Below are 27,620 nucleotides of genomic sequence, written 5' to 3' on the forward strand. Positions count from 1 at the left end.
CAGGGCCTATCCCGGAAGTGGGGCTAAGGTGGGGGCGGGAAAGGGCGGGGAGCCGGGGTGTGGAAAGTGTGGCGGCCCCGCCCCGTGTCTTGGAACTGCTGCGGCCGCCACCGCCGCAGCTGTAAGGGACCTGCACGGGTGCGCAGGCGAAAGGCGCTGTTTGCCTGCGGAAAGGTGAAGACCAGGGGAAAAGCTGGTGGGGCTGGGACTGGAGCGAGGCAGGGCCGGGGAAGGCTCCCGGAGCCGAGCCCTGACCGAGGGAAGGAGGAAGGATGGATTGGGGAACGGTGACGAGCGCAGGACCCGCCGGGGCTCAGGCCCTTGTGGGGCCGGGCAGAGCCGGGCCGGGCCGGGCCGGGCTGGGGATGCCGGCAGAAGAGGGGACGCCTTGTGCGGCCGGGCTGGCGGCGCTGAGGGCTGGAGGGCGCGGTGCGCGCCCGCTACCCAAGGGCCAGGTGCTGCTGGCCAGGTCCTCTTATCCCCCATCCTTCGCGGGGACGTGCGGCCTGGGCTGGGCTCCCCGCAGTAGGGTTCGGGGCGGCGGTAAGGGCCGGGCGGCGCGGCGCGGGAAGGTCGCCGGCTCTTTCTGCGGCTGGGCGGTAGGGGCCGAGACCTGCCTTCCCCTGCGCGAGTGAGCGCCCAAGGCGAGTATCCTCCCCACCTCGGGCGAGTTCCTCTGCGACTTCCCTCCCCACCAAAGGCTGGAAAAGTTTGTAGAGGCCAGTTAGAAAGTGCCTACTAGTCTTGGGTGGGTGTTCTATAAATTCAAAAATAACAGGCCTATGATGCTTGGCACCTAACCTGTCCGAAACGAGACGTTTCCCTGCCTCCATGCCGGTTATTAAAAAGCAAACAAACTTTTTGCGTAGTTCCCACGGAAAAACTACCATCTCCCCAGCCCACCATGGCAGATGAAATTGATTTCACTACTGGAGATGCTGGAGCTTCCAGCACTTACCCTATGCAGTGCTCGGCCCTGCGCAAAAACGGCTTCGTGGTGCTCAAAGGACGACCATGCAAAATAGTAGAGATGTCAACTTCCAAAACTGGAAAGCACGGTCATGCCAAGGTAAGTGCCCTGCCAGGTCAGTGTTTGGCGTCAGAGTTGGGATTTTGATTATTTGTATTCTGTTCCAGATCATGAGATTTCTATACTTAAAATTTTGTAATAAGCACTTTTTCCCCTTCTCACAATTAGTGGCTGATCATCTATTGCTTTGAGTATTTAAAGGCGGCAGCAATCCTTTCTTGGGCCCTTTCATTAACTGGGAACTGAAACTTTTCTGAATCCTATTGACCTAGGAGATCTGTTCCGTTTACAGAGGAGAAAACCTGTTCTAATAGTTCTAAGAAACGTAACTTTATTTTTTGTATGTACTCTTATAATTGAATTACTGGAATATATATTATATTGGGTTCTGACATGTCATGATACTGTTTAGTTGTTTACTGCATCTTAATTCTATGACCATTACGTTTGTTTTAAGAAAGTAAAATTAGATGACCTTGGAAGGAGGAGAAAGAATCTGTCATAATCAGCATTGGTATTGTGCTCTTGTATATGTAATGAGTGATATACTTGGCAAAGTTTAAACAGGTTTCCTGTTCTCCTTCTCTATTAGGTTCACCTTGTTGGAATTGATATTTTCACTGGCAAAAAATATGAAGATATTTGCCCTTCTACTCACAACATGGATGTTCCAAATATTAAGAGAAATGATTATCAAGTAAGTACTAACTTCCTTTACGCTGTTGCTTACTAAAGGTGCAAATATGGTACTATCATTTGTAGTTTAACAAAACCCAAGAGTAGGTTTGTAGATTTTCCTAACCAATTATTAGGCACCAACTTTCTTAGAAATTAGAGAACTAGATCCTGATGTTTAACACTTGTACCTCATCTAGAATTATTACTAGTTTCCTATTTTGTAACATTCTTGCATTTTAAAAAAGTTGAACACTTCTCAGTGTTCCTCAGGCCAAGTGACTGCATATTTTGACTAAGTTGAATATTTAGTAAAACTACTATTCTCTCTGTTGTAAAATATTTCAAATTTAGATATCTACATCCTGGTTGTTTTATTTCTTTTCACTAATCATACCTAAGACTTTCAAAAAACTACTGAAATTTGTGTTTCTACCAACCAAGTTTTTGTATTAATGAATGTGAGTCAGAACTTGTTATTCTTAAATACCGTGTTTCCCCGAAAATAAGACCTACCCATAAAATAAGCCCTAGCAGAGTTTTAAACATTTGGCAATATAAGCCCTACCCCAAAAATAAGACCTAGTGATGGGCGTGGCTACGCAGCGTATCTGCACAACCCATGCATTTCATCACTGAGCAGTAAGGAAGATGAGCAGCCTTTCTCATTTGCCCCCATGACAGCTCTATTGCTCAGCATGAGAGATTGGGCCAATGGTTCTAAAGGAAATAGAGTTGCAAGAAATTCAGGATGGAATTCGGGGTTTGGAGAGTTATGATGATGTTCCAGAAGAAGATGACTTAACTATATTTGAATAAATGTAGATTGTTGTACTGTACTTTAAAAAAATCACACATCCCCTGAAAATAAGCCCTAGGGTGTCTTCTTGAGGAACAATAAATATAAGACCCTGTCTTGTTTTCAGGGAAACACGGTAGGAAGATAAATCGAAAGTCGTAAATATAAAGGGTAAAGTACGTGGTCACTGAATACGGTGAAGAAGATACAAAAACTATGTAATCAGTTTATTTATATTCAGTGACCATGCTTTGACCTTTTGTTAAATTATATGTGTAAACTTCAAGTTTAGTTCCAATTATACATTTGGATAAGTCATGTTTAATGATAGCATTTTGTTGTTTGGAGTATTGATGATAACCAACAATTGATCTCATAGGATATAGAAACTCAGATTAATCACAACTAAAGCATTTCTTGAAAGCCTTCAACTTCTGTATAAAGCATACCATGGATCAAACTCATGTCTGCTCATTTTACATAGTCAAAAATACAAAGTTGACACTTATATTTGTTTTAATTCAACTGAAACTGATTTTTTTCTATACCTTTTATTGTATACATTTTTAAAGAATGTTGCTATCAACTATAATTACCCAATGATTTCCTTTTACTCTTTGTCCACATGCAAACATATTTTTATGTAGTTTTAATCTAGTAAATAGTTTTATATTTTCACTTTCCTACTTATCAGAAATGTTTTTTAGGTTGCATTGGAGTCTTTGTAGAAATTTGAATTATTTTAGTATACTAGCAAGTGGTTTCAGTCAGGTAGATCTTGGTTTGTATCTAGTTCTGCCACTTTGTAGCTGGATGATCTTGGACAAGTTACACAATGTCTCTGAGCCTGTCTTCCCATCTATAAAACAGAACTAAATGAGAAAATGTATCACATAAATACCCTATAAGTAGATATCTACCAAAAAGTAGTTTTACTTTCCCTTCTCCTGTCTAAAAACTCTACTTAATCATTTCATTATTGTTGGAGCACCAAATCTAGTTGTGGTCCATAGTAGGTGTTCAATAAACATTTGTTAAATGCATATGTGGTTATTCATTATGGTAAGGATAGTGCAGCACACTTAAGCTGAGCATAGAATTTTCTTTTGCCAAAAATGTGTTTCTCTTTTCACCCTATAATATTAAGGGTTTGAATATTTAATATTCATCATATTCAATAATATCTATTCAAGGCAGAATGCTTTTGCTTGTTGTATGTTTCAGAAAGATGGTATCAGCAGTTCAGATAATTACTACTTGATAAAATTAGCCACTCATTGACTGGAGCTCAAGATTTAGCATAAAGGAAAAATTTGGTTTGGGTTTTATTTTAGTATATAGTGGGGTCCAGACTAGGGTAAGGTGAATGAGGTAAGGGAGGCCCTTGCCTCAGGCACACAATTTTCGATAAAGACAAGACTAGTAACAATGCTAAGCTATATAGGAGCCTAAGGCACAAGGGAAAAAACCAATAAATCTGATCCTGTCTTTATTTAAAATTTTGATATTTTGTTTATCATAGAATATTTGCATTAATTGCAATTTTTAAAGATATTGCATTAAAATATTTGTTTGATCACTGTAAGTGTTTTGGTGTCTTAAATTTTGCACCCAAGTCAAGTATCTCACTTCACCTAATCGCAGCCTTTGGTATGTAGTCCATGCTACAGAGTGGACAAGAGGATAATTTAAGCCAGACAGACTGGGTCCTAATCCCTGCTTTGGCACTAACTAGCTGTGTGACCTTGGTTGACAAGTTACTTAACCTCTGTTGCCTCCATTTCTTTATGTATTATTTATTTATAAAGTGGAGATGTGAATAATAAACTCCTCATGGGATAATTTTGAAGCTTAATTAGTTTATACTAGAACAATGCCTGGCATAGTAAGTACTCACTGTTCATTTTCAAGTCAGCATAGAATACTAATTTCTGTTTATTTTAAAAAATTAGTTCTGTGAGACTTTCCATTTACATTTATTATGCTATCGTGGTCTTCACTCACCTATCCAAGTGCCTTGATTAAATTCCTACTTTTCTTATTATTTGGCTATGTATAGTCCTTTATTTGGCTATGTATTGTCTTTTGTATTTGCTAAATTCAATATTTTGAGTGCCAATTTGGCAGTCAGCTAAAGTGAAATACGTATATATGTTCATTTTAATAATTAAAAACTAAATATTTGTTTAGGAAAAGAAACATTAATATTTGCAGTTTTAATTTTTATGTATCTTAAAATAAGTTCAGAATGAAAGAAAAATTGTCTCCTGTCTATTCCAAGATTAGCTTAGATTAGAATTGCTAATTACCATTACTTCTCCCCAAAATAGTTAACTTTGTCTGGGGCACAGGGATGGTATAAAATACAAATATATCCAGATACCTTTGGGAATTCCCAAATTCATAAATATAGAAATTCTTATTCAAAAGCCAGTACTCTGTTGAATCATATTTCTTTAGAAAGTTTTGTATTGCTGTGCACTCTACCACAAGTTAACTGTCTTTTCTGCATTCACTCAAGTTTTATCTGTCATTAGAAGATCATTTTCTAGAAGGAAAACTAATTACAGGACACATTAAATTCATATTGTAGACCTTTGGATTATTGGTTGATTGCCAAAACTATGACTATTAAACTCCAGTGTATTCTTCAAATAAGTGGTCTATCTTTTGGATGTTTAGATGTTGTTGCAACTTAAAACAATAATGGCAAACAAAATGATGATGCTATAAATTCCTTGAGCTCTTAAAGTCTTTTTATAATTTTTACCTGTTCTGTAGAATCCTTGTATTCTCTGATGGAAGCAGTCTTTCTTTGGGAATAGAAAACTTCTAAGCCAGCAGAGCTCAGTATTGCAGGGACAAGAGGGAAATACTTTGCTACAGGATCAGTAAGCGTATTAATGAGAAAAGCCTTTACCTTTGGTTCCTAGACCTGTGCATTCTACCTATGGGAAAAATAGCACCATATATTGAAATATATTGTAACCTGCAAAACAACATGCCAGGCCAACAAAGTATCACCCAGCAGATGCCATAAATGAGTCTTCAATACCAGTCCTCACAGGCAAGCAGTTTTGGAATGATGACGTATATAAGCCAGTGAATTCTCTGGGCATTGTCCTGTGCCTCATGATTATGCCTACAAAATTACTCTTTTAGTCAGAAGTGAGGCCATGTGAGGCACTATGACAGGAATGAGGCATATTCTATAAATCTAAATGGGATTTTGGCAGAAGCACTGCAGGCAGGAAAGGCAAATCCATATGTAAGGCAATAATTTATTGCAATAAGGGCAAATTTCTGCCACTTCCATGATGGAAGGGGTACAGTGTTATCAGTCAAATGGCTAACTGTTCCCCCTGGGAAATGGTGCCATATCCAGGACTCTGTATTGGTCTGTTCCATGAGGTCCTCAGTGGCTGTAGTCAGATCAGCCTTGGTGAGAGAAAGCCTGTCATTGAGACCATTGAGCAAGGAGTGGGGAGGCTACAAAAAGAAGCTGAATGGCATCCACAAAGTGAATCATTTTGTCCTAATTATTAGAGCCATTTTGACCTAATTATTTAGAGCCTCATCAGTAGCAGATAACCCTTTGGTGAGCATTCATATGGACACATTCTCTAATTCTTTGGAGGGGTCCGTCCATTTACCACTTTCCCAGACCTTTTTGTCAGCACTTTTTGTATCTTGTTCTTTTAGTGCCCTTAACTTTTTAGCCAAACTCTTAGCTATTGGCAATAATCAGCATAAATCCACACCTCTGGTTCTCTCTTCTTTCAGTTCTAGTACTTAAAGTTCTTCCCAGCCCCGCTATCTTTCAGGCCCACCTGTGAATGCTGTCATCATGTAATGTATAACCATCTAGAAACCATTCTGAATTTTTTTCTTTTTCAGTCAACTGGTTGTAGGGAACTCCCCAAAAAGCCATAGGTATGAGTTGAGGGAGAAATGTCAATGTGGTAGGAGCAGGTGTTTTCTGAATCTGAGCCACTTCTTATGCAGTTTGTGCCTTTAGAGCCTGCTCGAGTTGATCTCATATATGCTATTTCTATTTGATGGAGGAGTACTGCTCTACATTCCTAATTGCATGGCTTAGTGGTTCAGATAACACCCCAGTTGATGATGGTGTTCTTTGCTTAGGATGTATAATAATAATGATTAAGCTTTTAGTCACTCTGAGGGACTAGCAACTGTAAGGAAGTAGCCCAAGAGTGCTGGAGGAAAAGAAGGAAGAAGTGGAAAGGAATAGGTATTACCAAAATAAATCTGGTTGTTTTGAAATACATTGAGAAACAAAATCAAATTCAGAAATTAGGGCTAAGAAGGCACCTGTAGTGATGACATACCTTCTCTAGCCTTCTGTTGTGTACCAGTATTGCAAATGCAAGCAAAAAAAAGTTTCGCTGTAATTCCTTCTTTTCAGTGTGCTTTCTTATTCTGACTATATCTTGGACAGAATCTGCAGTCACTAACTCTCCCATACTCTTCCTTTTAGATCATGCTTTGCTTCCTTAGCTCGCTGTGCCTCCTAGCATTTAGTGGTTAGAGTATTCCTTCTAGAATTCTGATATGCCATGGCATTTTTCTGTTTTACTTTTTATTGTGGAAATTTTGAAAGTACAGTATAATGAATCCCATGTACCCATCACTCAGCTTCAACAATTACCAATATGTGGCTAATCTTGTTTCATCTACACCCTACCCCTATTTTTCCTTCCTGTTCTACCTGTTGATTATTTGGGATTTTTTTATATGTATAGATTTATGGGATACAAGTATAATTTTATTACATGCATAGATTTCATAGTGGTGAATAGTATTCATTATGTGTATATAACATTTTCTTTATGCAGTCATCCATAGATACTTAGATTAATTCCATACCTTTGCTCTTGTGAATAATGCTGCAATCAACATACGAATGCAGGTTATCTTTTTGTTATGTTGATTTCTATGTATCCTCTTTTGAAAAATGTCTATTTGTATCCTTTGCACACTTTTTAATGGAATTATTTGTTTTTTGTTGTTGAATTCCTTGTATATTCTGGCTATTAGTCCACTTTCAGATGCTAATTCCAGACATCATATCATTTTATCTCCAAATATTTTGTTATGCATCTCTAAAAGATAAAAATGATAAAAAACACACACGTCTAAAACAGTTAATTCCTACATGCTTGAAGCTCTTACTCGAGGGGGGAGGGGGGCATGGGCAATATAAATAACCTTAACACTTGTACCCTCATAATATGCTAAAATAAAATAAAAAAATAAAAATAAAAAAATTAATTTCTTAATATTGTCAAATATCCCATCAGTAGCTACATTTTCTTAATTTCCTAATTGTATTTTTTTTAAATAAATCAGGCCTAAATAAGGTCCATACAACTCATTTGCTTGGTATATCTCTTAAATCTATTTTAATCTATAGGTTCTCCTCTTTCACATATGCACTTAGGGTCTCTCTCTCTCTCTCTCTCTCTCTTTCTCTGCAATTTTGTGATGAAGAGACTGGATCATTTGTTCTGTAGACTTTCCCCATTGTCTGGATTTAGCTAACTGCATTTTCTTATTTTTAACATGTTCTCTGTCCCTTGTGTTTCCAGAAACTTGGTAGTAAGATGTGAAGGCTTTGTTAGATTCAATTTAGACCTTTGTTTTCTTCCTCTCCTTTCTTTCTTTAACAGGACTATTTCATAGGTGATATTCTGTGCAACTATTAGTTAAATAATGATTATTATTTCTCTTTTTCAGGTGTTAATCAGCTGTGTGATCATTGCCTCAATCCATTAATTTGTTAGAGACAAAATAATGATCTGTCATTCCCTCATTTTTTGTCTTACCAGAATACTTCTATAAAAAGAAACTTTATCATTTTTTTGTTTATGTTAAGATATAGTATATATACTCTATGTGTGCATGTATGTATATATGAATATATATATATATATATATATATATGAAAGGCAGTATAAATACTTGATTCTTCCCTATAATTGCCAGGGTTTTGTTTTGTTTTGAGACAGTCTTGCTCTGTTGCCTGGGCTAGAGTGCCATGGCATCAGCCTAGCTCACAGCAACCTCAAAACTCCTGGACTCAAGTGATCCTCCTGCCTCAGCTTCTCTAGTAGCTGGGACTACAGGCGAGCACTACCACACCTGGCTCATTTTTTTCTGTTTTTAATAGAGATGAGGTCTCGCTTTTGTTTCGGCTGGTCTTGAACTCCTGACCTCAAACAATCCTCCCACCTCAGCCTCCCAGAGTGCTAGGATTACAGGCATGAGCCACCGTGCCTGGCCAAATTACCCATCTTTAAAGTGAGTTAGTTCCTAGCATCCCCTGAAAATGACAACAAAATATTTTTTTCACTATGAACTGAAACATTTAAACATATTTGTGTTTAAATCCATTGTAGTTCCTATCCTATTGACTCTCAAATTGTTCTGTCTTTGGCCAGTGGAACCTTATCCAAGTTAGCTCCTGAGTTCCTTTGATGTGAGCCTAATGGTCTTTGTGCCTAGCTTTCTAGTATAACAGCTTGCTCCATGTTCATCTTGTGCACTTCCTGCTCTGGACCTGGGATTATCCATTTTTCCAAGAAGCCACAGATTCATTTAGTAGGAAATAAAAGATCCCACATTCTAATACCAGTATAATCTACACTGTTCAGGAGCATGGCGCACCACCACATGCCTACCCATCTCTATTTAAAGTTTTCTGAACCTGACCTCTGCTGTCTCCCTGCTTGGTACTAACAACAATTATTCCCTCTACTCAAAAAACAAAAAAAACACAATTGTTCAAAAACATCTTAAAGGCTGGGTGTGGTGGTTCACACCTGTAATCCTAGCGATGAAAGGCTGAGGTGGGAGGATTGCTTGAGATTAGGAGTTCGAGACCAGCCTGAACAAGAGCAAAACCCCATCTCTACTAAAAATAGAAACAATTAGCCAGGAAACTAAAATTAGAAAAAAACAATTAGCTGGGAGTGGTGGTGTGTGCCGCCTGTAGCCCCAGCTACTTGGGAGGCTGAGACAGGAGGATCCCTTGAGCTCAGGAGTTTGAGGTTGCTGGAAGCTACAATGACATCATTGCACTCTACGCAGGGCAATAGAGTAAGACTGTGTCTCAAAAAAAAAAATGTTATCAAATGAGTAGATTTGTTTAAAGGTGAAGGATCATAAGGAAATATTTAGAATTGGTTGATAACAGTCTCCTCACCATTCCCTCCTTCCAATTCTATAGAGTCAGAAAAGCCTTTGAGAAAAGGTAGAAAAATTTGTACAAAAACATGCCTGAGATTTGACAATGACATTATTGTTTTGTTTTGGTTTTTTTTACATTGCAAATTACAAAGGGGAAAAGTGTATCTTTAGAGTAGAAAGTCCTGAGAGATACCACCTTAGCCAAGTGATCAAAATTAAGCTCACTAGTAATGGAACAAATTGACATAATTTGCCTCCTGATATGATATTCTGAGGGCACATAGTTTGTGCAGTATTCCTTTCAAAAATCCATTACATGGAGCATGAGGAAGTAATGAAACAAACCCAAACTGAGGAACATTCTATAAAACAGTGAATATGTTCTCTTCAAAAATGTCAATGTCATAAAAGACAAAGGGTGAAGGAACTGTTCAAATTGAGAGAGACTAAACTGACATGACAGCCAGATAAATACAATGTAATGATCCTGGAGTTGGGCAGATAAGTTGCTATCAAGGACAATGTTAGTACAACTGGCAAATTTGAATATAGACTATATATTGAATAATAGGTTATCAGTATTTTCTGATTTTCAAAAATAAACTGTGGTTATATAAGAGTATATCCTTGTTCTTGGGGAAAACACACTGAAGTACTTATTTTTAAAAAGTCATGATCTTTGAAACTTACTCTCAAATGGCTCAGTAAAAATAAGAAAGTTTATGATATATATTTTATATATTGCATAATATGTAGAGAGGAAAAATGCACATGTGCTTAAATATTAACAGTGGGTAAATCTAGGTAAAGAATATGGGATTTCAGCTGAGCACAGTGGCTCACGCCTGTAATCCTAACACTCTGGGAGGCTGAGGCGGACAGGGCGGATAGCTCGAGGTCAGGAGTTCCAAACCAGTCTGAGCAAGAGCGAGACCCATCTCTACTATAAATAGAAAGAAATTAATTGGCCAACTAATATATATAGAAAAAATTAGCCCAGCACGGTGGCACATGCCTGTAGTCCCAGCTACTTGGGAGGCTGAGGCAGAAGGATTGCTTGAGCCCAGGAGTTTGAGGTTGCTGTGAGCTAGGCTGACACCATGGCACTCACTCTAGCCTGGGTGACAAAGCGAGACTCTGTCTCAAAAAAAAAAAAGGGATTTCATTACATTATTGCAACTTTTCTTTAGATTTTAAGATTTCCTAATTAAAGGATCAAGTAATTCAATCTCATTATTTAATTTTATTTTTCTGTAACTTAGTTTTATTTTTCAGAACTTTTATTTCATACAACAATTTATTGCTTATAAATACATTGTTTTACTAGATGTTTAATATGATATTTATACATTTTTATATTTGAAATGCTTTATATTTCATCCCAGGTTAGGTTGATGACTGGCTTTGTTTCATTAATTCATCAATAAGCTAGTGTTTGTTTTTTAAAAAAGAAAAACCGTTGTTAGCAGTGAGCTAGAGACCAAAAATTTTCCATTTAACTTTGTTCATAATAAAATTATAAAACACAAGGCAGGGCATGGTGGCTCGCGCCTATAAGCCTAGCATTCTGGGAGGCCATGGCGGGCGCATCACCTAAGGTCAGGAGTTTGAAACCAGCCTGAGCAAGAGCGAGACCCCATCTCTACTAAAAAAAGAAAGAAATTAATTGACCAACTAAAAATATATAGAAAAAATTAGCCAGGCATAGTGGCGCATGCCTGTAATCCCAGCTACTTGGGAGGCTGAGGCAGAAGGATCACTTGAGCCCAGGAGTTTGAGGTTGCTGTGAGCTAGGCTGATGCCATGGCACTCTAGTCTGGGCAGCACAGTGAGACTCTGTCTCAAAAAAAAATAAAATAAAATTATAAAATGCAATGTTTGTAACAATGAAAAATTGAAAATAATTTTTATGCTTATTAATGGGAAAATGGTTAGATCAGTTACAGTATATCTGTGCAGTTGTATAGTGATTAAATAGACTAAGGTAGGTTTTTATGTTCTGATTTGAAAAGATTTCTAAGATATATTAAGTCAAACAGCTTGCTGAAAAAATACACACAAAATTTAAAAAAAGAAAAAATACTTATATCCAGTTTTTTTAAAGCAACTATATTTGCATTGTGTAAATTAATGCAAATGCTTCAGGATACACTATAAAGAAGCCTAAACTGTTTAATAAAGCAAAGATTGAGTAGGGTGTGGGAGCATAGGGAGGAGTGAACTTATATTTCCATTCTTTGCATATTTTATACTTTTGTATTTTCAGCACTTTTAAACACCAAGAATATTAATGTATTACTGTGTAATATTTATACAAATTAATGTGGATTGCAATTTAACTATGTAAATATTAGAGGAATGGATATAATCTAATCAGTGCAAATGATAATGATGCAATTTCTTCTAATAGCTGATATGCATTCAAGATGGTTACCTTTCCCTGCTGACAGAAACTGGTGAAGTTCGTGAGGATCTTAAACTGCCAGAAGGTGAACTAGGCAAAGAAATAGAAGGAAAATACAATGCAGGTGAAGATGTACAGGTAAAGACTTACAGGAAGATTGTTTTTTCAACCATTTAATACAATTTTGGCCTAAACTAGGTAACATAAAATACTATTAATATATATGGAATGTAGTTTAAAAATATTGCTGAAATGTTGAAAATGATCAGTTTTTCCATAATACTCTTAGAGACCCATTATCAAAGAAGTATTGAAGTTCATTTTTGCTGCATAAACACTGTCAACCCCAAATTTGTTTTGGGCCTCTGTATCTGAACTATTCTTAAAGATAAAAAATGGTGCTCTCTAAAGGAGTGTTAAAGTGTTAAAGAGTGAAGGAGATTTACTCTATTACAACTTTCAGAAGTGTAACATCTAGTAAGTGTTGAAACATTTATAGGTCTTATTCTTCCTATTCCCTGGAAGTTGTTTTACAAATGACAATTTGAAGAGTCTGCTTCAGAAAACTGTAAAGAAAGTAGATTACTTATTTTGTAATACTCCTTTCCAAATTCAATATGTACAAAATATCTACAAATATAAAATATATGTGAGCTAAATATATCTTCTATATGTTTACCTTCTGAATAACTTTTTGCCTGCATTTTTTCCTTCTAGGTATCTGTCATGTGTGCAATGAGTGAAGAATATGCTGTAGCCATAAAACCCTGCAAATAAATGGGAACATCAGGCATGAACAAACTATTTAGGTCTGGATCAACTGCAGATCTAAAGTTTGGTTCTAAGTTGTCACCAAAGCTATGGCCTTCATAAGCAACCTCATTTCTTTTTGTAATTGTTTTGAAGTTGTGCTGGGTTAGTTTTGCAGGCAATTGGTAATTTTAAAAAAATTATAAGATGTATGATTCTTTTATTTTTTAGTTTTGTAGGTGTTTTTCCTATAACGTTCCTGTGGTTCTCAGTTTGTGAGTCTAACAAACAAGATAGCTTCAGCAGATGTGATTTGTCTGAACAAATCATTCCTGCATTTTAGTTAAATGACAATAAACCAGGGTTTTAAATCAAACAATGTAGCATATAATGGTATTGAAGTTGAATTGTTCTACATTAATTTCAGATTTAATATCACAAAATGTATAGATTATGGATTGGAATTGTCACAGCTCTGCTTGTGAGTGGCAAACACAAATCCTTAAACAAAAATCATGCTATCAAAAAGTGTAGTTATCTTGTTGGCCATGTGCAACCACATGTATTACCTTAGTCATACTATCCTTTGCCAAATTGTTGGCAGACTTAATATAACCTATGGTGGTTTTAGTATCTTTTTGTGGTTGACAGAGGGATATTGAACTGTTGAGTGAAAGTGACCAAGTAAGATTGTAAAGAATATACAAAAGACAATGGCAAAGAGAATTGGTTAAAGCCATAAGTTTTCATTTGAGGCCTTTGTAGTCAGCATAAAAATGAAAAGTGGCTTTTTAGTTGTGTTTTTGCTTTTAAGCTTTGCCTCCCCACCTCCACCCACTGACATTTAAAGGAGTGATCTGCTTTACTGGACACTATGCAGTACTTTTTTCCCAGCCATGTAGGTATTTATTAGTAAATACTCCTTTCCAACCATTTTTAAGTAGATTTTTTTTTTACCTTAAAGTATTTGTTAGACAAAAACTTTTAATTGATTTCTTGAATTCTTACTTTTAATTGATTTGGAATTTTTGTTAAATTTATCTATATTTTTTCTAAAATGAAATGAAAGTCAATCATGGAAGAAATGTTACTTTATATATTGTTACTTAACTTATTTTAAAGTATATATAATTTTCTGATTATCATGTGACTTTGTTCAGTTACTGGTATGAAATATAACTAGGAAGTAATTCTATTATAAGCTGAATTATTTTAAAAGTTATTTTAGGTGACACCACTGTATTTCTATTTAATCTTTTGAGTCATATGTACATTAATATTTCCAGAAGTTTAGATACTGGTACAGGGTACGTGAGGATCTTTGACTCAGTAACAATTATGATATTGGAATGAAGCTTAGAACAAAATCAGTCTCTCAGTAATACCTTGATTCTTAAGACTGGTTCTGAGACCTCTTCCTTCATTCCTTGACTTCTGGTTCCTATAACCTAGAGGAAAACATATATGATGATGTAACTGATCTAATAAGTCACTGGAAATAGCGTTAGGAACAGAAGATCCCAAAGTTTTAGTTGCTTAATTTCTACAGACTGTTAAATCTTATCTTGGCTTCAGAAAGCTCACTTAGAGAAGAAGCAAGATGCTTTGAGAGAAATGCAAAGAGGAAAATTCTAAAGCACAAGAAATATTGAGGTTGTAGTTAATTGTTTTTAGTATAACATTTTCGCTTTTGCCCATCTAAAGCACAATTAGGAATTAGGCTAAATTCTTTCCAGTATGCTATTTAAGAATCTACTACATAATGCTCTAGTGTTTTAGTATTCTGTAATGCATATCTTACTTGCTGCTGGTTGGCATTGTTACCCACAGGAATTCCAGAAAATTATTAATCTGTGTTACTTTGCTGGTCATTCATATGGCCCCTGCTAACCATACTAGTTTTCTGACAGTATTAATTCTCTATTAGCATGCACTTGTTATTCCTAACTTGTCATACTTCACATAAATATATTTTCAATTGTGATGTAAGGGTATACAAATTATAATAATGCATCTCTGTCTTCAAGCCTTGAATGGCAAAAGCTATTTGTGCATAAATATGTCATTTTAAGTATTATATGAAGTGTAAATATTCTTCTGACATATAAGTATAGATTTTAAAGATATGGGACTGTTTATTTTCACATAAGTCAATAGATGTTTCTCTAGAACAAAATATTTCATTTGGTAAAGCTTTATAAATTATATTAAAAGGAAGCAGGGAACATATTTTTTAACATAGAACAGAAGTGACTTCATTCTTTTTAGACATCAGAGAAATGTTAAAAGTTGATTCCTAGTATTTCTTGTACTTTTTTGTAGCAAGTGTTAAATATCACAAGTTACATGTATAGAATGTTGACTGTCATGTTGATAGATTATACAGTGATATGCCCGTTTTTGTCTGTACACCTTTCATCAGTTTATGTTCAACAGGTTGAGTGTTTGTTTCTTGCTAGAACAGCATATTTTATTTCTACTGTAAAGACTTTGTTATACCTTATTTGCTACAAAGTTGTATATCCTCTGACATAGATCACATCACTGCTACTTAGCATTTGCATCATAAACATAATTATGATGTTTTTCTTTCATACTCCCCTTCAAAGGCTGTCAGTCACTTAAAGAAATTGTTGCTAACCAAGCTCTTGACTGTGTTCCCTATGATACAAGCCCCCCTGTACCAGTGCTTTCTATGAATTACCAAAATTCTCTTACAGTCAGAGCATGATATCTTTAACAGGAGATGCTGCATTAAAATATTTAGTCGATAAAATTTGGGTACACAATTTTTCATTATAACATAATGTGCTTGTGTGCATGTGCACACATTAGCTTTGTATGTTTGTTCTTTTTCCAGAGTCCATTCTACTCTTTAAAGTACTGTAGTCTGGTAGTGCCTCAGATGTTGGTAACTGATTTTATTTTATTTATTTACAACTTTTTCAGAACTTGTTTTTGTACTTTAAGGTTTCTCAATTAGATTATTTCTAGTTGAGCTGTAATTTGAATGCATTGTTCTCAGGACTGTTTGTGCTCAGAGCTGGAGTTTTATTATTTTAAAGCTAACTGCCTGAAAGCATATTACAGAACTTTCCCAAATTGTAATACCATGGTATATACATCTAAAAAATTCTTAATATCAACATATTTAAACTATATACCAAGTATTCAAGAAAACAATGGAAGTATTAGTAGCATTTATACTAGAATCTTAACATATTTTTTCATTTAAGAATAGAATTTGGTAGTCTCATCGTGGACCCCTATCCTTACAATATATTTTGAAAAGCATTCCTTTGGCATGGACCCCAAAGATAGTTTTAGAGCCAGACATTGATAGAGTAGTTCTCCAAACATATTTAGGGACAGCAGATTGAAAATTCATAATGCTCTTCTGTGTACACATGTTTATATATTGAATTCTATAATATGAACTAGGAACACATTTACTATGAGAAAATATGGCTCCTAAGCTGTATAAGAGCAAAAATATAAGCATATTCCCATAAACAATATATTGTACTGATCAACAATTTTAATTTTCTAATAAAATTTAGGTATAATATTTTATAGTTTTCAAGCTTTTTTCTGCTAGCATTCACACAAATAATAGGCAACAAAGATTTAAGAATAATTTATAGTAGAAAATCTTCAAGTTGAGAAAATCCAGTCTACTAACTTTAATCTATTGAATTTTTCCCTCTGAATTGGGGATATAGCATCATTATTTGATTTTAGCAGGGAACATTTGGATTACGGAACACAGATGTTCTATGGGAACATAGCTTGAAGTCAATATATAATTTAATGTTTTTCCACTAAATAAACATCTGAACACCAACTTAACTACCAAGTGAGGTCAAGTGCCTGAAAAGTGCTGTATACATCGAATAAGCACGTTTTTCTTTATATGAAAGATGCATCTTACAGCAACCATACCAGGCTTTCACCTGCTAGAAACATACTTGTTGCCAAACTTTGCCATCCACCACTATTCCCCTCCTTTGAACAGGTAGAGATCTATTTTACAATAAAAAGGTTTCTTTTATTTATATGAAGTCCCTAAAACTATTTCTTGGTATTGGTAGACTTAAGTGTATCTTAGTTCTAGATTGTACTTTTTAAAAACTCTGGACACTAAACTATATTCAACAATGACCAAATAGCTTGTCATAAGTTATAGTTGTGAACTTTCTTGAGAGGAACTCTTTATTGTGGTTAATATCTACTATAAAAATAAGCACTCTTGTGCTTCTTACAAAGTATAATGCAAATTACTAGTCCTATACTGGTATAATGAAAATGACTAGTTCTATTATGTACTTTATCCCTTCTCCCAAAAAAGGAAATATTTGAAATGGTGTTGTCTAATCCAGTGGCACTTTATTAGTAATACATTTTATTTATCTTAGATGTAGGAGAATTCTTGCTTTTACATGCAGAGACTCAAATGTTTTAGCTAAAACTTAAAAATTTTAAAATATGTATTAATAGTATGGATATTATAATTGTGCATTTTACATTTCAAACATGGATAAAATTCAAATATTAAGTCCTTGGCTATACTAAAAATCCTTTAAAATGTAGATAAACTTATTAATTATGACTTTTTGTTACATTAAAATATTTGTCTAACTTCATCACTTATATTAAATAAAAATAAAGTTAATTTAACAGCTTGTACAATTCTTGTTTATTTACATTCTTAAAAACGTTTTCATAGTAGAGAATTGTACAAGTTAATATGTATATTGCTTTAAAAAGAAAATCTAACTTATGTTTTATTAAGATTTTTTTATATGCTAAGTCCTTAGTACCCTAGCATTATGGCTAGGAATGGTAATTTCTAAATTTTGATTACAGGTTTAGGGACGATTTTGTTTTTATTTTTAAATCTTTAACAGTTTTTAAAACAATTATTAAAATAGTTTCTTGATCCAAAATCCAACATGTAAAAAAAACATAAAAGCATCTTCCCATCTTCATCCCCTTGCTATGCATTCTTCCAGAAATATGTAATACAAGAGAGGTTAATGGTCCTTGCCTCACCCCTTACCTCCCAGGGTTTGAGGTTTTTCCTTTCCTACCAGCTGGGGTTGCTGCTGTCTTTCCACAAGGACATGAGTGGTGTGATAATTTCCTGAAGCAAAGTCTTAACCCTTTTCCCAAACCTCATCACCATTTCTTTTTTTATTTTATTTTATTTTTTGAGACAGAGTCTCGCTTTGTGCTTTATTGCCCAGGCTAGAGTGAGTGCCAGTGGCGTCAGCCTAGCTCACAGCAACCTCAAACCTCAAACTCCTCGGCTCAAGTGATCCTACTGCCTCAGCCTCCCGAGTAGCTGGGACTACAGGCATGTGCCACCATGCCCGGCTAATTTTTTTCTAAATATATCTTAGTTGGCCAATTAATATCTTTCTATTTATAGTAGAGATGGGGGTCTTGCTCTTGCTCAGGCTGGTTTCGAACTCCTCACCTCGAGCAATCCACCCGCCTCGGCCTCCCAGAGTGCTAGGATTACAGGCGTGAGCTACCGCGCCTGGCCCTCATCACCATTTCTAATCCATATCAGCTGGACAAGTCTTTCCCTACGTGGCTCAGCAGCTTCTTCCCTTTCTACACTGTACCATTCTAGAACATCTCTCTTGCTCTCTGCCATGTAAGCCATGCCTCATGTCTGTGATCAATACCATAAATATCCATAATCTTCCAGATCCAGAAAGCAGAGTTGGGCAGTAAAAGAAGCACCAGATTAGTCTTCCAACCCACATTCCCACTCTCTTTTGCCACTTTAAAATACAGTAGTCCAGTTTCCTAGAGGTAGGCATGGGAAGGAAGAAGAGTGAAAAGGGCTAATTGTGTGTTTTTTATCTCTTACAGCCTGTCAGAGTCTCTTCCCCTTCTCCCCCATAATTCAACATTTTAACAAATAGAATGTCTTTTTGTGGGACTGCCACATAGAACTCATACTGCCTGTCTAAAGTGCACACTCCATTCAGAACTTTAAACATCTTTTTCCCACAATACATTCAGCAGTATCAGTTAAAATCACTGGGTGTATATTGACTCAAAAGGGCCCATTTACAAGGTCATATCAATCCATTGTCCAATTTGAGTTATTTCTGAATCCGGTCAAATCGGCCACATCCATCGACAATGACTTATGTTCCAATGTCCAGGAATGTCAAAAAGCTTGGCTTGGCAAACTGTCAGATCCTTGGCAAACTGTCAGATCCTTGACACACAGATTCTAAGGGCGAGTGAAGGTTCATCTACCTAACACTCATAGTGTGATTACCTTTTTTGTTTACAATTATGAGTTTCACTTAAGTTGTGGCTGTCAGTGTATTTCATTTTACTTGCTATACAATCAATGAGGTAAATCTTTTGGATGTATATCAAAAGCTAACACCATGGTGTTAGAGAATATACCTTTCTTTCAAAGGCAAATGGAACTTTCACAGAAAAAGGCATTTGAGGCACCAAGAAAACAATACTAGTTTCTATAAAGTAGACATATTAAAAACACTCTGTGATATCAATCCCAAGTGAAATGTAAAAAACTAGAAAATAAAAAGGCCCTTCTAAATTTAAAAACATGTACAGTGTACAATGAAAGGGGAAATACAAACAAAAATTAAAGAATTCCTGGAAGATGGTAATGAAAAATTCATAACCCTAACATCTATATCAACATCAATGAAAGAATGAACATAAATGAATTAAATCCCCAAATCAAACAGAAAAATAAATCAAAAGGACGCACAAGGGAGGAAATAACAATAAAAGCAGAAATAAACGGGTACAATGCACACTAACTGGGCAAGGGGCACACTGATAACTTTGACTCAAACTGTACAAAAGCAAATTATGTAACCTAAACGTGTGTACTCCCGTAATATTCTGAAATAAAAAGCAATCAATAGGCTGGGCGCGGTGGCTGACGCCTGTAATCCTAGCACTCTGGGAGGCCAAGGTGGGAGAATCACTTGAGACCAGGAGATCGAGACCAGCCTGAGCAACATAGTGAAATTTATCTCTACAAAAAATACAAAATTTAGCTAAGTGTGGTGGCATATGCCTGTAGTCCCAACTACTTAGGAGGCTGAGGCAGGAGAATCGCTTGAGCCCAGGAGTTTGAGGCTGCTGTGAGCTATGATGATGCCATTATGCTCCAGCCTGGGCAACAGAATGAGACCCTGCCTCAAAAATGAACCAACCAACGAACCAACAAACAAACTTTCCATAAAGTACTGTAAAATAGAAAAAAAGAAACCAAATAACTTAGCTTTGTAAGTACACATTGATAGAAAAGATGCACTGAAGCAAGCAGAAATGTTTTACTCATACATTTTTAAAAAATTTTTTTTTTTTTTTTGAGACAGAGTCTCACTTGTTGCCCAGGCTAGAGTGCCATGGCGTCAGCCTACTCACAGCAACCTCAAACTCCTGGGCTCAAGCGATCCTCCTGCCTCAGCCTCCCAAGTAGCTGGGACTACAGGCATGCGCCACCATGCCCGGCTAATTTTTTCTATATATATTAGTTGGCCAATTAATTTCTTCCTATTTATAGTAGAGACGAGGTCTCGCTCTTGCTCAGGCTGGTTTCGAACTCCTGACCTTGAGCAATCCGCCCGTCTCGGCCTCCCAGAGAGCTAGGATTACAGGCGTGAGCCACCGCGCCCGGCCCATTTTTAAAAATTTTTAAATTATTTTTTATTCCAAAATATTAAGGGAGTACAAATGTTTTAGGTTACATGGATCACTATTGTAATGCTTGAGTCCTGGCTATAGGTGTGCCCATCACCCAAATAGTGTTCATTGTACCCATTAGGTAGGTTTTTGTCCCTTCCTTCCTCCCCCTTGCCCTTCATTGATTTCCACTGAGTTTTACTTCCCTCTGTGCACATATGTGCTCATTGGTTAGTTCCAATTTAATAGTGAGTACATGTGGTGTTTATTTTTCCATTTTTGAGATATTTCAATTAGGAGAATAGTCTTCAGTTCTACCCAGATGGTTGCAAAAGGTATTAATTCATCTCTTTCATGGCTAATACTCTACAGTATACATATACCACATTTTATTAATCCATTCATGAATTGATGGGCACTTGGGTTGATTTCACATCTTTGCAATTGTGCTGCAATAAATATTCAAGTGCTGTTGTCTTTTTGATGAAAAGTCTTTGTTTCCTTTGGGTAGACACCCAATAGTGGGAATGCTGGATCGAATGGCAAATCTACTTTTAGTTCTTTGAGGAATTTCCTTGCTGCTTTCCACAGAGGTTGTACTAATTTGCAGTCCCACTCACAGTGTATAAGCATTCCTTTCTCTTTGCATCCACACCAGCATCTATTGTTTTGTACTTTTTGATGCTCTCTAATCAAATTAGTAAAGAAAGGGTAAGCAGCAGTAACTTAAGTTCCTATTTCCCCTGCCTGGTCTTCTTAGCTTTCATTAATGAGTATCTAATAAAGACCCATAGATTTGAGACTTTAACAGCAATATTCTTTAGTAGTAATAAGTTTGTCCTCAGTGTCTCATTGTCGTTTGCACAGAAGGGCTGCAGGCCATCCTTTGCTAAAACTATGCAGTTTGTTCCCATGAGACTGTTTGCACTGCAGTGTCATTTGAGTATATGTTTTTCCGGAGATGAGTAGTGCAATGCCTTGTGATGCTCAACATGCTTCACTGTGTAGCACATGGCACAGAAAGAAATGGAATTAGTATGTTTGTTACACATACAATTTTTTTTTTACAATGCTTAAATGGTGATAACTTTGATGACTGGGAGTTTGAGTAAAGAGATATTTGCAGATTCATTTTTTTATAAACAACCTTCTAGCAAATAGGATGGGTTTTTAATAATGAATAAGTGTATTTCATAGGTGCAGACATTGTCTACTTTCTTTGTTACAGTGTGATCCTTTGTGCTGTTAGTAGAGCTGAGGTCTTCCAAAAGAGAACACTATAAAATAAGGTGCACTATCTGCTCCTGTAAGAAACCTCATGTGATGCACAAACCCAGGACAGATACAGAGCTGCAAGAAGAGCAGATGTATGATATACAAACGGACCATAACAGATAATTCTATTCGGAGTCCTCTTCGCTGAAATATAGCAGTTTTTCACAGTTCAAAAAATACCTATTGATACTTACATGGACAAATGTTTATTAGATTATTTACAAACATTCATAAGCAAAGCTATAATATTTCCAGGACAGAATACTCACATGCATTTAAAGATTTATGTTGACCACAATGTTTATGCTTTAGTAGGTGTACATTTACATATTTTCAATTTAAAAAATAATGAGGATTGTAAAAATAGTCTTTTCTCCACTATTCTGAAGTATCATTTTGCCATAATGGCAAACACACACATTTGTGTGTGTATGTTTATATGCTCTCTAGTCTATTCCATTTATCTATATTCATAACCTTAAAATAATATTGTACTCTCTTAATTATAATATCTTTTAAAAAATCTTAATCTAGTGGAGAAAGTTCTTCTACCTTATTTTTCTTTCTTAAAATACATTCTTGCTATTCTGGTACATTTGTGCTTCCATACAAATTTTCAAATTGGTTTGTGTGAGACAGAGAGGGAGAGAGACAGGGAGGGGGACGGAGAGAGAGAGAGAGAGAGAGAGAGAGAGAGAGAGAGAGAGAGAGAGAGAGAGAGAGAGAACACCTGTTAAGCTATTGTTTGAGATCATACTGAATCTATAATTTAGTTTTGAGAGAAATGACATCTTTATTTTATTGGGTCTTCCAATTCCAAAACACTGAATGTCCTTCTATTTATTTGGTCTTCTTTAATTTCTCTCAATTATATTTTATAGTTCTGCATAGTGGTCTTGTACATCTTTTGTTATTTTTTTCCTTAGGTATTTTATATATTTTATGGTATTAAAAATGATATTGTCTTCAAATTCCATTTTCTAATTCATTGTGGTTAATAGATATGCAATTTATTTTTGTATATGAACTTTGTATACAGCAATCTTGACATGTTCACATAATAATTCTAATAATTTATCTATAGGTTATTTTGAATTTTGTACACATCCATTTATATCAAGTACAAATAATGACATTACTGCTCAACTTGCTGCATGACAGATTGTTGGGTATGGTTTTCTAGCAATTTATCTTTGACTATAGTATATATATTTTACATATTTACAAATGAGATTGGACTATAATTTTTCTTTCTCAAAATGTCCCTGTCAGGTTTTAGTATCAAGGTTATGCTCATCTCTTAAAATAAGTTGACTGTCTCTAATTTTCTAGTAGCTGACAGAGTTTGTGTAAAATTGGTGTCTTGGTGTGTTGGCTGCCTGCAGTTGCTTTATCTAGGAAGTGATCTCAGTAACAGAAGAAACTAGAAAGAGTAAAACTGGGAAGAAGTGAAAGCAAATAGAAATATACTGGGGACAACTGAAGCTTAATCCTTCTGGGATCTTTCACACAGTGATGTAAAATGCATTTCTCAACTGTCCACTCAAAAGAAATAAGGGAGCAGCAACCGGTTTTGTGCAGGAGTAACTTAACAGCACCTCCCACGTATTTTTTACCTTCTATCTCATGGTTTCTCTGACATGAGGCATGGGACACTTGTGGGAACCTCCTTACCAATACTCACTCATACATTTACAACCTGGAAATGCAAGAAAGTTAACTTCCCAAGGATAACCATTTAACCGGGTGGGGGGCAGAAAACTGTGGATAAATGTTCTCTGGATAAACTGACAGTATGTGGATTTGGGCAGAAAACTGTTACAATTGGCATTATTTCTTCCTCAACTGGCAGACTTTACTAGTGAAGCTACCTGAGTGTTGTTGCTCTTGTGGGCAGGTTTTAATCACAAATACAATTTATTGAAAAGATATAGATATCTTTTGCTCTCTAGTCTATCTAGAGATAGACTATCTTGTGATAGAATATCTATCTAGAAATAGATATTCTATTTCTTCTTGTATGAGTTCTGTTAAGTTGTATTTTTCTAGGAATTTCTTCATTTCATCTAATTTGTTCATATTTTGGCATGTGGTAATTTATACTATCTTATAATTTTTAATTGAAGTGTAACATATACATAGAAAAATGAACAGATTATAATTTAAAGCTTCATGAGTTTTCACAAACTAAACATAGCCATGTAAGCCAATATGAAGAAATGGAACATTAACAACACCCTAGCCCACATGACTATTACTGTTGTATCCAGTCAGGTGTTTGTTTAGATTTGCACACAAGTTAGCCATTTTCTCTGCTCATCATTTCTTTTGACATATAGGCCTTCTTTCTAGGAAGATTTTCCTTTCTCCTAAAGTATATCTTTCAGAATTCCTCTACTGAGAATCTATTTTTAAAAAACTTTCAGTTTAGGTGGTCTAAAAATGTCTTAAATGTATTTAAAATGTATTAAGTGTATTTAAAAAGGCATTTATAAAGGATCACTAGGAGGATGAATAAATACAAAAGAAACAAAAAAATTAAAAAAAGATCATTTAGTAAAGATAGTTTTATACTTTGTAGCTCTAGGTAGACAATTGTGTCCTCTCAGCACTTGGAAGTAAATATTCCCTTGCCCCCTGGCTTCCATCTTCCATTGTCGCAGATGTGAAGTCAGCTGTTAGCATAACTTCTTTAGTAGATATTTTGTCTTTTCCCTCTCTGGATGCTTTTGAAATAATTTTGTCATTGTGTTTTGAAGTTTCACTACATTGTGTCTAGGTGTGCATTCCTCTTAAATTATCCTGCTTGGGATTTCCTGAACCCGAGAATTCAGACATCGTCTCTCTAAATTTTGTCTTTTCCCCATAATCTCTATTATATCCTTCTGGATCTCCTAGTTGACATAACCGGAACACCCTTGTCTCTTAACCTACCTTTTATATCCTCTATCTTTTCACTTTTTTATGTTGCATTTTAAGTAATTACACATTCATTGATTTTTCTCTTCAGCTGTGTCTTCTCTGTTAAATTCACTCAGTTTTTCTTTTTCTTTTCTTTTTGCAGGTTCTGATTCTCTGGTTGAAGTTTTTCTAATATCAGTTTTTCTATTTTTAATTTCTGCAAGTTCTTTTTTGCTCTATTTAAAAAAAAATCTGATCAATTTCAAATGTCCTTGGCTCCCTTATCATATCTTAAATACATTTAGCTCTTACACATATTAAAAATACTTACTTTATATTCTGCATCTTATTATTCCAATAAACGCAGTCTTTGTGGGTCTGATTTCATAGGTTTTGAGGGTTGATTTTCATGCATAGTGGTTTGTTTTCCTGTATATTTAGTGATTTAAAAAAATTGTCGGCCGAGCGTGGTGGCTCATGCCTGTAATCCTACCACTCTAGGAGGCTGAGGCAGGCAGATTGCTCAAGGTCAGGAGTTTGAAACCAGCCTAAGCAAGAGCGAGACCCCGTCTCTACTATAAATAGAAAGAAATTGGCCAAATTATATAGAAAAAATTAGCCAGGCATGGTGGCGCATGCCTGTAGTCCCAGCTACTTGGAAGGCTGAGGCAGGAGTACTGCTTGAGTCCAGGAGTTTGAGGTTGCTGTAAGCTAGGCTGATGCCACGGCACTCGCTCTAGCCTGGGCAACAATGTGACTCTGTCTCAAAAATTAAATAAATAAATAAAAAATAAAAATTAAAAAAAAAATTGTCAGTTCATATTTCTGGAAGTTTATCTCAGGGAATTTTTTTGTGCCTGGATTTAAAATGCATTTCTCCAGAGAGCATTTGCTTCTGCCTGGCATAAACAATCCAAGCATACTTTAAACTACATTTTTAGTTTGGATATTTTTCATGCTATTTGGGCAGAGCTAATTCAAGCTCGAAACAAATATGAGCATGGCTTGTCATTTCTGCCTCCAAAAAATTCTTTTACTTTTCCACTAGATTAACCATACAATAAAAATTATTTGTAACATATTTTAGCCATTTTTAAGATGGCTACATGTGGAGGAGTTTTTCTGTAGAATTTAATCTGTCATGTTGTTCTTCTGTACTCTTTGTTTTACTGATCTATCTACTCAAGCTTCAGTATCATGTAAATCCAATGACTGAAGTTTATGACATATATATATCAATCATATATTACCTTATATTCAAATAGCTGGAAAGGCATACTTCCCTTCATTGATCGAAATTGTCTTGGCTCTTATTGTTTTTATATGTTTTAGAAATAGCTGTCAAAATAAAAAAAAAACAACTGGGGTAATGACTAACATTGTGTTAATATATTTTCTCTGTGTGTATGTAAATAGTTCGGGAAGAATTAAGATATTTAATTTAGATAATAATTAAGATATTTAACAGCACTCTTTCCATTGACACATTTCTGGTTAATATTTTTCTTAAGTTTTTGTTTTGTTTTCTAATTGGGAGAAATCTTTTCTCCCTGTTACAGTGTCTAACCAGTTATTTTGGGATTACTAGTACTTTGAAGCACATGTTGTTCTTATAACCCCTTTGTAAAAATAGCTTAACAGTGTTTAAGGAGTTTATTGTCATCACATGGAAGGCTGCTAAAGACAAGGAAAACAAAATAATAAGTACCTCAATTAATAGTTTATTTTCAAAATATCCAATAGCACAAGAATCAGTTCTGCTCTGTAGCCTGGGCAGCCCCTAAGGAGGACATGCCGATTTCTTCCCCTCCTCTTAATGTTTGGAAAAGAAATTATAATACCATGATTTTTGAGGCAAACAAAAAAATCTCTGGTTGACATGGATTTCTTTGAGGAATTCAGTGCCTCTCTTCAGGCACTAATAATTGTATGCTTTACTAAAGCATATTTTCTACAATAACTAATTGCTGGCACACAGGACATACACCATCATCACTTTCTAGTGTCATTCGCCAAATTAACAACAAGAGTCCACTTCATTCCCTATCCCAGCCCTTAAGTACCATAGTTTCATCCCCAGGAATTACTGCTAAATGCTGGGAGGCATGCCACTTTTCTGATCTGACTTCAGTTTACAATCCTTCAAAGCTCAAAAGCTATTAATATTTTTTCCTTTTGTCATCAAGACATGTCCACCCTTGTATGCCTTGTGCATATGGTTGGTTGTTAAGTCACAGCAAATATATTCGTTGACTTTTAACTGGAAGGCATTTTGGATGGCAGTTAGGAGACCTGGAGTTAACTCCATGATAAAATTGATTATACCCAAATACGTGAACAAGAAGCAAGCACTACGTGTTTTTCTCTTAGAAAGATATTTTTTTCCGAGGAGGTAGTTTATTTTGTCTCCCTGATTTCCCTCAACACTGATTTCCCTCAATAGGTATTTAGAAAACAAAGCTCACTTTCACATCTTGGCGTCTCTATAACAGAAAAGGGGCCAGGGCAGAGGAGGGGACGAGACAGGAGGGGAGGCAAGGGAAAACAAGGCTCATCGACAAAACACATATTTCTATGTGTTATTTCTATAACTTTTACGCTGGAGGATTATAATTACAATATAAGAGAGGAGATCCCAAAGCAACCTGAGACACTGCCTTGCGCTGACTGAAAACAAGATTCAGGTCACTGGTGAAAGATGACTCCCGTATCCCTCGCGTCTGGGAGCAGCAGCGGGATAAGCGCAGAGAGGGCGGTGGGCAACAGCCGGTGTAGCTAGGAGTGGAAAACCGAGAGCCACTTGAACTGCGGCCGCTGGCGGGCGCTCGCCGGAAACCGGCCTGCACCCTTATCCTACCCGCCTCGGGCCACGCCCTCGGTTC

At 36.0% G+C, this 27,620-nt stretch overlaps 1 protein-coding gene and 1 long non-coding RNA gene across 2 annotated transcripts; one reads left to right on the forward strand and one right to left on the reverse strand.

Annotated features, from left to right (window-relative positions):
* On the forward strand, positions 1-13,077 carry EIF5A2 (eukaryotic translation initiation factor 5A2). Its single transcript, XM_012736393.3, has 5 exons — positions 1-174; positions 870-1,069; positions 1,623-1,727; positions 12,124-12,255; positions 12,835-13,077. Exons 2-5 carry the CDS (start codon positions 905-907, stop codon positions 12,892-12,894), a joined length of 462 nt encoding a protein of 153 aa, XP_012591847.1. The 5' UTR covers positions 1-174; positions 870-904; the 3' UTR covers positions 12,895-13,077.
* Positions 7,329-27,596, reverse strand: LOC105855420 (uncharacterized). Its single transcript, XR_012919701.1, has 4 exons — positions 27,356-27,596; positions 14,253-14,315; positions 12,148-12,207; positions 7,329-7,627 (listed from the first exon to the last, which is right to left on the reverse strand). It is a non-coding gene; the product is annotated as an uncharacterized LOC105855420 (long non-coding RNA).
* Positions 27,597-27,620: the final 24 nt, after the last annotated feature.

This window comes from Microcebus murinus, chromosome 1 (genome assembly GCF_040939455.1).
Source record: "Microcebus murinus isolate Inina chromosome 1, M.murinus_Inina_mat1.0, whole genome shotgun sequence".
Taxonomy (NCBI): Eukaryota; Metazoa; Chordata; class Mammalia; order Primates; family Cheirogaleidae; genus Microcebus; species Microcebus murinus.

Bases quoted from the DNA above. Each gene is read 5' to 3' on its own strand.
- EIF5A2 (XM_012736393.3), top strand. From the start codon at position 905: ATGGCAGATGAAATTGATTTCACTACTGGAGATGCTGGAGCTTCCAGC. The intron at 1,728-12,123 runs GTAAGTACTAAC...TTCTTCTAATAG, and splicing joins TTAAGAGAAATGATTATCAA to CTGATATGCATTCAAGATGG. The intron at 12,256-12,834 runs GTAAAGACTTAC...TTTTCCTTCTAG, and splicing joins ATGCAGGTGAAGATGTACAG to GTATCTGTCATGTGTGCAAT.